At 39.8% G+C, this 15,090-nt stretch overlaps 1 protein-coding gene across 1 annotated transcript in view; it reads left to right on the forward strand.

The window, feature by feature from the left end:
• The window catches only part of frem1a (Fras1 related extracellular matrix 1a), a 37,068-nt gene that overhangs the window by 14,602 nt on the left and 7,376 nt on the right, over positions 1-15,090 (forward strand). Inside the window, exons 14-32 of the mRNA XM_069159049.1 lie at positions 621-714; positions 808-1,060; positions 5,678-5,872; positions 6,053-6,238; positions 6,324-6,520; positions 6,618-6,816; positions 7,999-8,146; positions 8,249-8,390; positions 8,930-9,122; positions 9,856-10,120; positions 11,045-11,462; positions 12,734-12,935; positions 13,022-13,166; positions 13,248-13,377; positions 13,607-13,679; positions 13,970-14,119; positions 14,228-14,436; positions 14,554-14,601; positions 14,685-14,870. Coding sequence (XP_069015150.1) covers positions 621-714; positions 808-1,060; positions 5,678-5,872; positions 6,053-6,238; positions 6,324-6,520; positions 6,618-6,816; positions 7,999-8,146; positions 8,249-8,390; positions 8,930-9,122; positions 9,856-10,120; positions 11,045-11,462; positions 12,734-12,935; positions 13,022-13,166; positions 13,248-13,377; positions 13,607-13,679; positions 13,970-14,119; positions 14,228-14,436; positions 14,554-14,601; positions 14,685-14,870 — 3,433 coding nt within the window. The remainder of the gene's footprint in view (positions 1-620; positions 715-807; positions 1,061-5,677; positions 5,873-6,052; positions 6,239-6,323; positions 6,521-6,617; positions 6,817-7,998; positions 8,147-8,248; positions 8,391-8,929; positions 9,123-9,855; positions 10,121-11,044; positions 11,463-12,733; positions 12,936-13,021; positions 13,167-13,247; positions 13,378-13,606; positions 13,680-13,969; positions 14,120-14,227; positions 14,437-14,553; positions 14,602-14,684; positions 14,871-15,090) is intronic.

Consider the following 15,090-nt stretch of genomic DNA (forward strand, 5'->3'; position numbering starts at 1 on the left):
CATTTGTTATAAATAAGTCACATGAACCACATGCTTTAGCTGCTTTGAACACTTTACAACATCTGCTGAATGCCATACATCTAAATCCAGCAGACGGTAGTAAAGAAAACATTGACAAAACATATGCAAGTCCAGAAACACAATGACGCCATATCCCAATCCAATTTCACAGGAACACGTAATCCTCTTGGATATACAGTACATAGGGAAAAGGTGTTCGTCTGTAATAGCAACTCTTGCGTGTCTGGATATTCCTACAGACTTGCATCAGTGTAAAATGTAAAACAACTGTTTGAATTTTAAAATCAATGGCAATGTGTAAAAGTGAAAAGATACATTCAAATGACAAATTCACTCCTTAGTTCAAAAAGCTGAGTGAGGATCCAACAAATCAAAACTCCATACAGTCCCCACAGTCAGCTTGAATAAGAACATCATTTAGTATGCTTCGACTTATTTAGTACTCCCTCGTGAAAGCAATCTTTTGAGGTTACAAGGTAAGTGAGCTAAGCTGTTTTAGAACAGGTTGATTATTTCAATATATTTAACTGAATTTCACTGTGCAAATGTTGATCATTTTATTCTGACTCGCCAATCTTTTTTTTTATGTATTTATGCAGGTACAATCACGACAGCTCAGAAACTACAGATGACAACATTAAATTCACTGCAACAGATGGCACCAATTCAGTCAGTTTTATCCTACAAGTGAAGGTAATTGCTGTCATTTGAGAAAATAACTAAGAATATATAATAAAGAATTTACAGAGCTTTACACTCTGTCTCTGACCTGCTTGTTACTTTCAGGTAACGCCCATTAATGATGAGGTCCCAGTGGTGGTTGCTGGTTTGAAACCATTTCTCAGCTGTGCAGAGGGACAGGAAATTGTCATCACAGCAGAGTATATATTTGCTACTGATGTTGACAGCGACAACAGCAGCTTGGCCTTCCTCATTGCTCGGCAGCCATTTCATGGTGTGGTGCAGCGAAATGGTGTTGTGGTTGATCACTTTATCCAGGCAGACATCATTGCAGGGATCATCACCTACAAACACACAGGTAGACGGCTGAAGGTAGGCCAAGATCCAAATATTTATTAGGATTAAGTGCAGTCCATGTGATTCACACTTGCATATATTATAAAGCTGTTATTATGTTATAAAGCTGTTGGATTGATGACAATAGCTGTAGAATTGATCAATATAAGAAGTCATTATGTTCCACTGACAACCAGTTTTGTCAACACAGTTCTTTGTTAAGGCAAATAATAATGGGCTGTATATTCCTCACAATCTGATATTGTCAAGACCAGTCCCAGTATAAACTAGAAACTGAAATTGCAGTACTGTACAAAATATCAAAGTCAAAACCCACATGCTTTGTTGAAAGTAATGTACATTTTCTTTGATCAGATATTGCCTAGTGCAAATAACATTTTGTTAATTTAAGAAACAACAAACTAAATAAGTTGGCAAACTAACTAGCTGTCCATAGTCACTGTGCATAACTGCGTCTAAAATCACAGATTGACATGAAATGTAAAATAATTAGTTTTTGTCTATAATTAAAAGTGCAATTTGTAATACAACCCCATTTCCAAAACAGTTGGGACGCTATGTAAAATGTAAATAAAAACAATGCAATGATTTCCAAATCACATAAACTCATATTTAATTGAAAATAGACTAAGGACAACATATCAAATGTTAAAACTGAGAATTTTTATTGTTTTATGAAAAATACATGCTCATTTTGAATTTGATGGCAGCAACCTGTCTCAAAAAAGTTGGGAAAGGGGTAACAAAAAACTAGTAAAGTTGCGTAAGCCACAATTAATTAGGTTGATTGGCAAGTAACATTGACTTGACAGTGAAGATGGGGAGAGGTTTGACACTGAAAGACTGCGTATAATGTATAATTTATGGATTTCATCATCTACAGTCCATAAAATCATTAAGCGATTCACAGAATGTGGATAAATCTCTCTTTGAATGGGACAAGGCCAAAAAACATTATTGGATGGTCGTGAGCTTCTGGCCCTCAGGCGGCACTGCATTAAAAACAAACAATTCTGTGGTGGAAAACATTTTCTGGGCAAAGAAAAACTTGATCAAAACATTGTCTTTGAGCACAGTTCATAACTGCAGCCACAAATGCAGGTTAAAACTCTACCATGCAAAGACGAAACCATATATAAACATGATTCAGATACACTGCAGCCTTCTCTGGGCCTGAGATCATTTAAGATGGACTGAGGTGAAGTGTAAAACTGTCCTGCGGACTGAAAAGTCTAAATTTAAAATAATTTTTTGAAATCATGGACGTCTTCCATGCGCAGCATCCATGAGGAGAAGGGGACCAAGAGGAGAGGTACCACCAAGCTTGTTATCAGCGCTCAGTTCAAAAGCCAGCATCTTTGACAGTATAGGGATGCATTAGTGCACATGGCATGGGTAGCTTGTACTTCTCCATTTCAACACTTGATTTGTTGTCTTTAGTCTATTTGCAATTAAATTCGGGTTTATGAGATTTGCAAATCATTGCATTTTGTTTTTATTTACATTTTACATAGCGTCCCAACTTTTTCTGAAACGGGGTTATATCTAAATCCCATCTCGCAGGCCAAAGCTACCAAGGGTTGCAAGCTTCCTTAGCCGGTCACCCGCAGCACCAGAACGGCAGGGTGGCTGGGTAGCAGTACGAAAGAAGCATAGCTTGAAATCAATTTATCCCACTCAGTGATACACCCGCTGAGAAACCAACTCTGGTCATTGGCAGCTCTATTTTGACAAATGTGAAGGCCTGGGGCAAGCGACATTGAATAACATTTGAAACTGCTGGCTGAGGCTAAATGTAAATACATTAAGACTGTTATTCACGCCGGCAGTAATGACACCCGATTCGGGCAATCTGAAGTCAATAAAATCAATGTGGAATTTTCTCACTTTTCTCTGGACCTCTTTGTGATCGGACCAGTGATGACATGTTTAGCCACATGTCATCACGACGCTGAACCCCAAGTTGCTCCTGATGGCTGGCGAGCAGCTTGCACCTTGTACACAGTTTGTAAATGTGTGTGAGTGAGTGAATGGGAAATATTGTAATGCGCTTTGAGACCGCGAAGGTGATAAAGTGCAATATAAGTGCCACAGAAGGATGCCTTCTGGGCACCTCCCTCTGGAGGTTTTCCTGGCATGCCCAACTGGCAGGAGACCCCGGGGAAGACCCAGGACACGCTGGAGGGATTATATCTCCCGGCTGGCCTGGGAACGCCTCGGGATCCCCCAGCATGAGCTGGAAAATGTTGCGGGGGAGAGAAAAGTCTGGGTCAGCTTGCTGGGCCTGCTGCCACCGTGACCCGACCCTGAATAAGCGGAAGATGATGGATGGATAAGTGCCACATACTTTTTTTTTTTTATCATCTTTTAATAACACTTTGTACATTAGGCAGGATGGCTGTGGCTCAGATGTTAGAGTGGGTTGCCCACTAATCATAAGGTTGATGTTTCGATGCCCGGTTCTTACTGCGTACATATCCAATTGTTCTTGGGCAAGACACTGAACCCCAAGTTGCTACTGATGGCGAGCAAGCACCTTAAATGGTAGCTCAGCAGCCATTGGTGTGTGAATGTGTGTGTCAGTGGGTGAATAACGCAAACTGTAGTGCTTTGAGACTGCTAAGGTGATAAAGCACAATATAAGTGCAGACCATTTAACATTTGGTAAAATTGATATGGTCTTACCCTGCTGTTAGTCTTAAATTGGCTTTTTTTTCTTGGCTTTTTCTGTTGATTGTAAAGTTACATTGTATGCATTCGATAGTGGATAGACAAAGAAAAAACAAAAAATGATTGGTTAAACTTATACAACCCTGTTTACAAAAAAGTTGGGACAGTGTGTAAGACGTAAATAACAACAGATTGGGATAGTTTGCAAATCATTACAAATAGGATGAACACAACATATCAAATGTTGAAACTGGGAAATTTTGTTTTTTTGAAAATATTTGTTTTGAATTTGATGCCAACAACACGTTTTAAAAAAGTTGGGTAAGGGGCATGTTTACCACTGTTCCATTAAATTAAATTAAATTTGATTTCTCTAGCACCAAATCAGGTTATTTCATGGCACTTTACACATTAAAGTCCTTACAGCAAGACTTTACAATATTATACAGAGAAACCCAACAATTCAACAATTCCCACATAAGCTAGGAGGGAAAAAAAAAACTCCTCTTTAAGGGAGAAAAACCTCCAACAGAGGGAGGGAAAAACTCCCTCTTAACAGGAAGAAACCTCCGACAGAACCAGGCTCAGGGGTGGGCGGCCATCTGCCTTGACCGGTTGGAGTGAGAGGAGAGTAGAGAGAGAAAAGGACAGCATAGAGATATAAGAGAAGAACTGTTGGTGGAGATGCCAAGCGCAGGGCAGAGACATGCAGCTCCATGACAGGACATCTGTAAAAGAAAGAAGAGAAACTACGCGAGCGAGGGATCTGTATGGAGACAACAGACAATAAGAAAAAGCTATGGGAGAGAAAAAGATGGTGAGGTATGAGTCAGTTAAAGAGTAGGAGGAAAGAAAAGAAGCTCAGCATGTAACAAGGTCCCCCAGCAGCCTCAGCCTATAACAGCATAACTAAGGGTTGGTTTAGGTCTACCCGAGCCGGGCCTAACTATAGGCTTTATTAAAAAGGAATGTTTTGAGTCTAATCTTAAAGCTATAGACAGTTCTGGACTGCAGGAAGGCCAGTTTAGCACCTTGGACTCTTACTCTACGAGGCCATTTACTTGTAATACGTGCAAATTCGGTTTGGCATTGTCTTCCTGAAATAAGCATGGCCTTCTCTGAAAAAGAGGATTTCTGGATGGCAGCATACAGTATGTGTGGTCTGGGAGCATCAGCGATTCTTTATATACCTGAAACTCGAGAAACCGCACATCAAATTATTGGGGAACAGAAAGATGTAGCAGGGAGCCAAATCGCACAACCAAGCAAATGTCAAAGAAAACCCACCTGGTTGCCTGATGTGATTCACCTTTTTTGGTTTTGGACAGTAATGTTCCGCCCATCAGAAACACGAATATCACTCAAAAACTCATTGCTTCATTTCCATGGGCTTCCATGGGCTTCCTGAAGCATTTCAAGGGTCTTTGTTGCCAATTTCCAGAGTTTGTCACAAACTTTGACGTACGGTCTCTGGTCAAGTTTCAAGTGTGTAAAGAATTACTGACACACATGGACCACTGCTAGCAAAAGCAGGTGTAACTCAGGTTCTGATTTTGATCAAGCGAAGAAACTTATCAGACATATCGCCCACCTCTAGCTTACTAATTTATTGGTTTGGTCAAAGGCATGAGAATTTTGATAACGAAGTAGCTCACAAAGAGGTTTTTTTTTTTAATTTGAAACAAGCCTTTTTGATTGCGAATCTAATACTTTTGCTTGAAATTTAGTCAAAATATAGTTTTGAGATCAGAATTGTGTTTGCATATTATACCACCGTATATGTATGTCTTGGCTATATTATATATGCAATTAATGAATTGTGTCAAGGATCCCTAGTCGTTTAATTCGGCCGTGCATATAAAGTAAGCTTCCTTTACATCACAAATGTCATACAATAAAATACTGTAAGGGCTGTCTCTAAAAGTGAATTTTATGATTGTGGTTTTAGGACTGGAAATTGGACTCACGCCTCGCCATGACACAATCACTTTTATAATTTCTGATGGGGAGACAGAGACCTCCGCTTTATGCTGCAGTCCCATCAGGACCAGAGACAAGGCTCGACTACAGGAAAGTCTCCCCGTGTACGACCTCCAGATCACAGTGTTTCCTGTCAACAGCCAGCCACCTTCACTAGCAACAGGTGGGCCCTTTTCAATCCAACCATCTTTGAACTGAATTTACTAATTAAAAGAGTGAAAAGAAATTACAAGTTTTTTTGTTGTTGTCGATTTTTGACATTTTCTATTTGGATCATAACAAATATTTGGAGCTGTAAAATACTAAATTTGATCTGCTATGTGGTTTATCATTGTGTTTGTAGGATACATCTTTATGGTGGATGAAGGTGGGACTGCCCCAATTACTGTATCACATTTGAAAGCTTCTGACATGGACACAGTCATGGATGAGCTGGTGGTCAGTCTGATTTCTCCACCCCAGTTCGGCTACATTGAAAATGTCCTTCCCAGTCCTGGCTTTGAAAAAAGTAACACAGGCATAAGCATAGGTAAGCATCATGATATACATGATCAAAAAACAAGGTGAAATAAAAAATAATATGTGTTTGTTTGGTGTAACCTCCTTTTCCCCAGATTCTTTTTCATACAAAGACATCATTGAAGGACATGTTAACTATGTACAGTCCAGACACCAGCGGATGGAACCCACAACTGACCAGTTCATGGTCTATGCCTCAGATGGCAAACACAGATCTGCCCACATCCCCTTCTATATCCTTATTAACCCAACAAATGATGAGATCCCAGAGTTTGTGGCTCACAATATCACAGTAAGTTTTTATGATCAGTGTCTCATGACTGAAGACCATGAGACATTTCCCTCAGATTTACTTCTCAGAATATTGACTGACTTCCCTGTGTGATGAGGTACAAGAAGGAGAAATGAAGCAGCTGGACTTGTCGGTGTTGCATGCAACAGACCTGGATGTTCCCAAGAATGTCCTGCTTTTCAGCATAGACAAACTTCCTCAACATGGCAGCATTGTCAACCACAGAGGCAACAAAAGACAAAAAGCCAATTCTCCATCCCGAGTGGTGGACTTTACCATGACAGATCTTACAGATGGTACTTTTTACATTCATTGCTAAAGCCTCATTTCCATCATGACTGAAGTTGTAAAAAAAAAGATATATACATATTACTTTAAATTGGTTATACTTTGTTGTTTGACCTACACTGTTTTTGGCTGGACTGCAAGTTGGGCCAGTCCGATAAATGTGAATGCCTGTCACTGACTGAGTGGTTAAATGACTGTGATCAAAGTTTCACCATTTGTCAGCCAAATGCCACGTAACTGACTGAAGTTACACAGCTGGTTTTCTGAATCCAGCGGCTATACATTTCCGCCAAGGTTGGACATCATGTATTAAAACTATTTCTGAGAGATCGTAGACCAGCTCTTACTGTGAGTCAGCCCAAAGTTCTAAAATACATCTTCCCAAATCTGCAATGCTCACTAAATAACACCTGGCACATAAATATCAAAACAACAATATGTGGTTTTAGGAGATACATATGCCAGCTATTTCTTAGCAAACAACTCCATATCCGATTGTGCAAATTATGTGTACGTAATACATTTTGCCACTTGGTGATCACAGGGTTTAGTGAGGGTGTCTGCAAAGGTATAATAACCTCACAACAATGACAAGATCGAAGCTGCACATGGTCCCTGCACTCGGATGTTGTTGATCAGAAATTAGTTCAAATGTACAGCTGTCCTGAACACATACAACCTGTAATTTTTATTCTGTAAAATTAGTTTTGTAACTTTTAGAGGTTCTAGTGGGCATATTTTTGACATTTAGAGTCAGGCAAGCTGTTTCCCCCTGCTTCCATTGTTTTCGCTCAGCTCGGCTAAAATTCATCCAGCTTTAGCTGTATTGTGCAGGTCTACGTTTTAGTTCAACTGCAAAATACTGTGCTTAATTATAAGGTTTAGCAGTTTGACAATCTAAAAGACACCCTAGGTGTATAACTTTCAAATAAGCAGTTTCGATAAAGTTATTAAATTGAAGACTTAGAGCACCTAACAGTCTGATTACTCAGCAGTTGAATTGATGTGTAAAATAGCAATAGTGAAATTGGCCAAACTACAAAACCAGACAAGACAACAAGACACTGGTTTTTAAAACGAGACTTTTCCTCAATAAGAAGTTAAATTCTTGAGTTAAATTCTATGCATCTTTAATTTAAAATGAGCTATGACCACTGCTTTAATAAATCTGTATCATCATTGTCCAACAGGTATTATTGACCTGATGTACATGCACGATGACTCTGAGAATATGGAGGACAGTTTTACCATCCAAATGACTGATGGGAAACACCTACTCTACAGACAGGTGATGGTTAAAGTGCTGCCAGTGAATGACGAGGAGCCATGTGTCATCAGGTTAGATGAACATCTTCAACAGAGTTCCTGTTAAAAGTAATTTATCATATGACTGATTGTGGGAAAGAAAAGTAAACCTTTTGTCAATCTTGTGGACTTTAGGAACAATGGACTTGAGGTGGAACCAGGAGAAGCCCGGCTTATATCTGGTGTTACCCTATTTGCGCAGGACAGTGACACCCCTGCTTCTCAGGTCATGTACATGTTTGAGATCGTTCCAACTGAAGGATTACTTCAGTTTAAGGTTGGTGCAGTGCGACAAAGTTTTAAAGTGATACCCCATTTTCTTTATACCATGGTAAATGGTTTGCACATGCATAGTGTTTGGTCACCAAAGCGGTCTTATAGCACTTAACACTGTTTCCTATTCACCCATTCAAACACACACTCACACACGTTCACACACCTTGGATGACAAAAAAAACCCCACTGGATTTGAACACAGAAGACAGCTGTTTGTTTCCTGTGAGCATTGTTTCTTTTAACCATGACTGTGTCGTTACCTTAACCACCTGTTTATTGTATTAAGCATGATGACAAAGGATCACTAATCCTCAAAAAGTACATATTTTAATCCAAAACGTGTTCTTTACCTAAACCTAAACAAGTTGTTTTTATGCCTTAACCAAACCTTAACTTTCTCTTTGCCTCTGAGTGTCTGTGTCTGGGTTTTCTTTACTTAAGGAGACAACTGTCAAAACTTTACTGAGTGAACTCTCACTGTAGACACTGGGTTGGTACAAGAAGGTGGTGTGCTACTAACTGTGACTAATCCTGTCTCAGGAAGGTCAGGAGTGGGTGACACTTGCCCCTGGGAGAAACTGCACTCAGGAAATGGTGGACATGAACCTTCTGCGCTACATGCATACAGGCCTCCGGGCTAAAACACAGGACTTTTTTGTCTTCCACTTGCTGGACGGAAAGAATCGATCACCCCCACAGCACTTTCAGATCTCTGTGAAAGATCTAGAAAAAGGTACTGGAATTTGGTCTTAAGTTCTCTATTAGACTTACTGTGGCTTTGGATGAAATTGCCTGCTTGTGATGTCCTCATGACTGCCGGGTTAGATGACCAACATTTTCCCTGCTCAGCCAAAACATTTTTTACTACTCACAGATGAAGCAAATAACACGGATTATCTTGTAACAATGGTGCATGTCAAGGTCTAAGACATATTAGATGGTACGTCAGATGTCGTAAACGATGTTGGATGCAGGGGAAATGGGCAGGTGTAAAGATCTGAGCCACTTTGACAAGGGTCAAATCGTTTTGGCCAGATGACTGGATCAGAGGATCTCTAAAATAGCAATGACTGGAGTGGGACCAGGAGTGGGATGCTCCTGGTCAGCAGTGGTGAATATCTACCAAAAGTACTCCCAAGGTTTGGACGAACAATGCATGGGTGTTAGGCTGTTGGGGGATGTGTTGGAACATGTCTGATTCACAATTAATCGAACCTGCAACTTCCAGGATCTAAAAGAAATGCTAATAAGGTTTTGCTGCCGGACGTTTTATGGCCACACAGAGTTTGTAAAGTCCATGCTTTGATGATGCTTTTTTGGTGGCATGTGAAGGACCAACAGCATATTAGTCAATATATATTTATTTTGATAATTCAATATATATTGATCTTAATTATACCCTGTCCAATCTTTATTACTTGTCTTAATGCGAACGTAACCTTTAAATGTTTAATTGTTGTTTTCAGGAAACATTTACATCTTTGTGAAGCCAGTGAAGGTCACCCGAGGCAATCGTGTGGTTCTCACCACAGATGCACTGTTAGCCACAGATGGCACGGACGAGCCAGAGGACCTTCTGTATGTCATCACCAACCCACCTGCCCATGGACACATAGAATATGTCAAACATCCTGGGCTTGTCATCTCCACCTTCAGTCAGATGGACATAGCAGCGAACATTGTAGCTTATGTACATGACAACCTTGCCAGCACACCCAGAGAAAACTTTCAGTGAGTCCAAGAACCTGTCTATAGACAAAGACAGAATTACTTCTTACTAAATCTTATTTTTTAACAAGAAAATATAATTTAGATGGCATTGTTCACATACTTGCCTGCAGACTTTGTAGATTTCTAAGCATAGTGAGATGTTCCCCTCAGTAAAGTATCAAAAAAGAATGACTAATCTGAATGATCTTCAAGCTACATAGTCTTTCATTGATTCCTGTCAATATGAAGAACACAGAACAGTTGTAAGTTCTATTTAATAAAAGTAGTCATACTGGGTGGACACCCAGTATGACTACTTTTTTGTGAGATAAGATTAAATGGTTTTCTCTCTCCCTCTCTCCCCCCTTCTGTTATAGATGGGCTCTCTTTTTCTCTCACTCAGCCACTCTTTTCTGTGACTACTCCACATCTGATTTTTACTTTCAGACATTTTCTCCTTTACCCTGCTTGCATTTGCTCCGGTATTTAAGTCTTCTTTCCCCTTCCTACCGTTAGGTAATTTGGATTTCCAGATTCCCTCCAATGTGATTAATATTTAAAATGACATTTCAATGCTTTCCACTGAGAAGCTTTTTGTCATTTGTTTTAGCTGCTGGTGCACACGTTCTTTAGCTGGGGTTCTCTATTGCTATCTTTACTCATAGTTGACATTTTTTGACAGACCAGTAAACAAATCCCTACATCATAAATCCAGTTAATCTACAACTTCTAACCAATCAGGATCCTAAGTAACTTGAAGTATTTAAGCTTCAGCTAAAGATATCTACCTTTTATGTGCTACCGTGCTTTAACCTATAATCCTCAATCCAGCCCAAAGCTATCTATCAATTATGTTTTGAATAAAACTTTTACTTGCTAAACTAGTTTTACATTAAAACATCAGATCAAATAGCTTAACACCCAGCTTGTTGTATTTTTTGACAGGTTTTCTGTGAGTAACGGCAAAACTAGCCAAAGTGGAAGCATCGAAATTGGGGTGGAAATAGTGGATCGCATCCTTCCATCTCTGTCTTCCAACAAAGGTCTCATAATTCCCCAAGGTTCTTCCATGATCTTGGGTCCTGACTGCCTGTCCATGTCTGACCCCGACACTCCACCCAGAGCCCTGACCTTTGTCCTCCTGCAGCCTCCACAGTATGGCAAACTGGTTTCAGCTGGTACCACACTGACCACTGGTTCAAACTTCACTCAGAGAGACATAAAGGAGAAGGAGGTGATATATAGACATGATGGGGGGCCGTCACATATCGACCGGTTTGCCTTCACTGCCTTTGACAGCACTAATCGAGGTTTCCTGCTGGATGGGCAGTTACATATGGAGCCTGTGTTCTTTACTATTGAGGTAGGTGATAAAAGGTTAGTTTTGAAAGTTATACAAGCTTTGCAGTTTTGTCACAAATCCCCTAGCATCCTTAAAAATACAACAAGCCCTTAATGTACAGTTCCCCTCTGGGGTCTGTGAGCCAATAGGAAGAGAATTAAATAGCCAGGGGATAAACTGGGCCCACTCTTGTCCCAGGAATATATAAGACTATGGCCGCTGGAGTTGGTGACTGAAAGTAGAGCTGCCAATTACCAGATTGGTTTCTTAGCAGGTGTGTCACTGAGTAAGGAGAATCCATTTGACATGAGCATTGGTTGGTGGCTCCGATTTTGGGCGATGTTGCCACCAAGCTGGCCTGGTTTCCTGGCTTTTTGGGAGCTGTAGCTCACCTGCATTTGTAGGTGAATGGTTAAGGGAGCCTGCATAGGTGCTGAGGTTTTCGAGCAGCATATGCTGCCACGCAGACTCTTTCTTTTTCAGGGAAGGCCTTGCTATTTTCAGAGAGACGAGGCCAAAACCCACTCTGCAGGTATTAAAACAGCATGACTCTGTAGTAGAAGAGTCTAGGTTATCAACTGGCCTGCCTGCAGTTCAGACCTGTCACTATTAATGTTGTCAATATTGAAAACATTTGGCGTATCATGAAATAAAAAATACGTCTATATCAAGCAAGAATGGGAAACATTTGACTTTCCAAACTCCAGTGAGTGGTCTCCTCGGTTCACAGACGTTTACAGTGTGTTGTTAAAAGAAGACGTCATGCAACACAATTGTAAACTTGTCCCTGTCCCAACTTTGTTTTAAACTCGTTGCTGGCTAATGAGCAAATATTTTTCATAAAACAGAAATATTTCTCAGTTTCAACCTTTGATATGTTGTCTTTTGTCTATTTTCAATTAAATACGGGTTTACATGATTTCCAAATTATTGCAGTCTTTTTTTATTTGCATTTTACACAGCAACCCAACTTATTTGGAAACGTGGTTGTAAGAAAGCTAAAATGGCAGCGATAAATCCATGACTAGTAGGAATCCATAGTGTTTGCTACAGCAAGTAACACAATATGGGCCCTAGTAATGTCAAAGAAAAAGTCACACTCACAGGTGAGTTCCAGAGCACTTAGAGTGCTGAATTGTTCTCCTTTTCAATTGGCTGACAGACCCCAAACATCAGGTCTTAAGATGTTATATAAACCATGCCACATCATTTCATAAGTGGAAACTGCTTTCTTTTGTGTAATGTTCATGAATACCAATGCCTGTACTTCACCAAGCTGTGTATAATTTCAGATCAAGCCTTTGGATAAGTCTGCACCTGAGGTTGTGAAGCTGCTCCCACTTTGGAAAGCAGAACTTTTAGCTGACGGTCGGTATGGGATTTTTCTGTCATCTCAAGAGCTGAAGGCTCAAGACAGGGACAGCAAAGAAGAGGAGCTGATATTCTGCATCGTTCGTCCACCCTATTTTGGTTACCTAGAAAACACTATCACAGGTCGGGAAGAATTTTGTTTACATCTACAGTACACTTTACCATAACTTATAATGAAAAAAAAAAGTTTGTATCGTTACTCTTTTCAGGTGGTTTTGTGCCAGAGCGCTTCTCTCAGGTGGAGCTAAGCAAAAGAACTATTGCCTATATCATCAGTCCAGACAGGGAGTCTCTCTCAGACAGCCTGGAGTTCAGAGTATCTGATCCTCTTGGCAACACTGGGCTCTCTCACATGTAAGAAAAAAAGGCATTTATTTTTTATGACATGTTGAATTAACAGTTTAGTCAAAACCATACTTGACCCTGTCTTTCCAGGCTTGAATTTAGATGGTCTAGTGTGGAGCTGTCACAGTCTGAGTCCTCTGCATGTGAGGAGCAGGGAATTATATCACTGGACATGATTCGAAAGGGGAACTTGGCAGAGTCCTCTTATGTCACTGTCAAGGTCTGCAAGTCATTTGTTACTGAAACTGATGAACTGTTATGCATTTTCAATTTCTAAGTATATTTACCTCATTTTATCTTATGAATACTCAGAGTAATTAATAAAGCTTCTCTGGACTCCAAAGAAGACCTTTGGAGTGCAGTTTTGATGGATTCATCATAGCTCAATTATTGAATACATTATTCAACAGATTTTAAGATGTGTTTCTGCTACATGTTTCTTTATGCAGGTAAAGGAGGTGACTGCAACAGCTGGAAAAGATTTCCTCATAAACCCTTCCTCCCTCATTCAGTTTGACCCAGGTATGTGCAGATTAGTAGAGAACAGTGGCGGTTGGTGATAAAAATAAGCTCGTACTCAACAATGTTGCAAACCTCTGGTGTAAACCTACATTACTTGAAGTTTAAAATTTGGTATTCAGAAAAAATAAATATTATTAAACATTGTTACAAAAAAATTGTTTTAAAAAAAATGCATACCATAACATTTACTTTGTAAACAGTACAAATTCTGAGTTTCATTGTCGTCCATAATTCTTACTATTAACAGTTAAAATGCTGTGCAATACAATATATTATAATTTTTCATGAAGGAGTGTCAAAGCGGACCTGGCAAACTGAGATCATTCAAGATGAACTTGAGGAGGCTGACAAGATGTTTGAAGTACTGCTAGTCTCTCCTGAATCTACAGTAATTGGCAACACCAACAAGGCACAACTCACCATGAGGGACTCAGTAAGAGGTAAAAAGAATTATAGTATTGCCTTTTTTCAACAATATGGTGGAATTAAAAACTCAGGGGATACATTTTTGCCTTAAGACACTGACCTGACTCCTACAACTCAAACAGTGCAGTGCAGGCTAAATCGGCATCAGGAGGCTCCTGTTCTTGGAGGAAAAGAGATTCAGTCATATACATACCCCCAGCATGGATCCATCAAGCTAGAAAAACTTCCACTTGGCAAAGAATCTGTCATTTGGACCCATGGAGACAACATCTCCAGATCAGGAACAAGTCTCCTAAAAAAGAAAGTCAGAGTTATGGACAATTTAAAATCAGTAAGTGCCTTACTATTTCCATTTGATTTGATTTTATCCAAAATAACTTCCTTTTTTCCTTTTTGCCATAAACTTTACAATTGTTTATAACCTGATACTGTGTCTTTTGTGTTTCAGATTGCACCTTCATCAGTTTTTCAAAATGGGACAGATATAATTTACACAGTAAGTTGCAGCAGCTGAGACCAACCTGATGATATTTCTGAAATTCACAAAAGGATTCATTTCCATTGTCTCTATTATTCCAGTATCATGGCATAATGCGAATGCAAGTCGAAGATGACACCTCCCCATCCAGGAAGGACAGAAAGGCAAACATCCGTGTGGTTAGCTGGGGAGCACAGCAGCAGGCAACTGGAGTGCACACTAAGTCAAAGCCTGAACCTCAAAGAAAGATCTCAAAACCTCAAAAAACTCGACTGGCTAAAGGACATGTAAGCATAAATGTCACTTGTTCTTGGAAAGTTTGCTTGATGCTGTGCCAACAAAGAGACATTCTTCTTTGTCAGGGTCTTTAAACTCTTTAGCCTCATAATTAGACAATATTTCTATTTAGTTTCCCATCAATCTTTTAGGGCCATTTTTCATTCATATTAGCCATTGTGTTTTGGGAAGGGGTGGTTTGTTTGGTTTTGCCTTTACTAACCAACAACA

This window comes from Embiotoca jacksoni, unplaced genomic scaffold (assembly GCF_022577435.1).
Source record: "Embiotoca jacksoni isolate LCO1_2020_lvr unplaced genomic scaffold, fEmbJac1.0.p SCAF_24, whole genome shotgun sequence".
Lineage (NCBI taxonomy): Eukaryota > Metazoa > Chordata > Actinopteri > Embiotocidae > Embiotoca > Embiotoca jacksoni.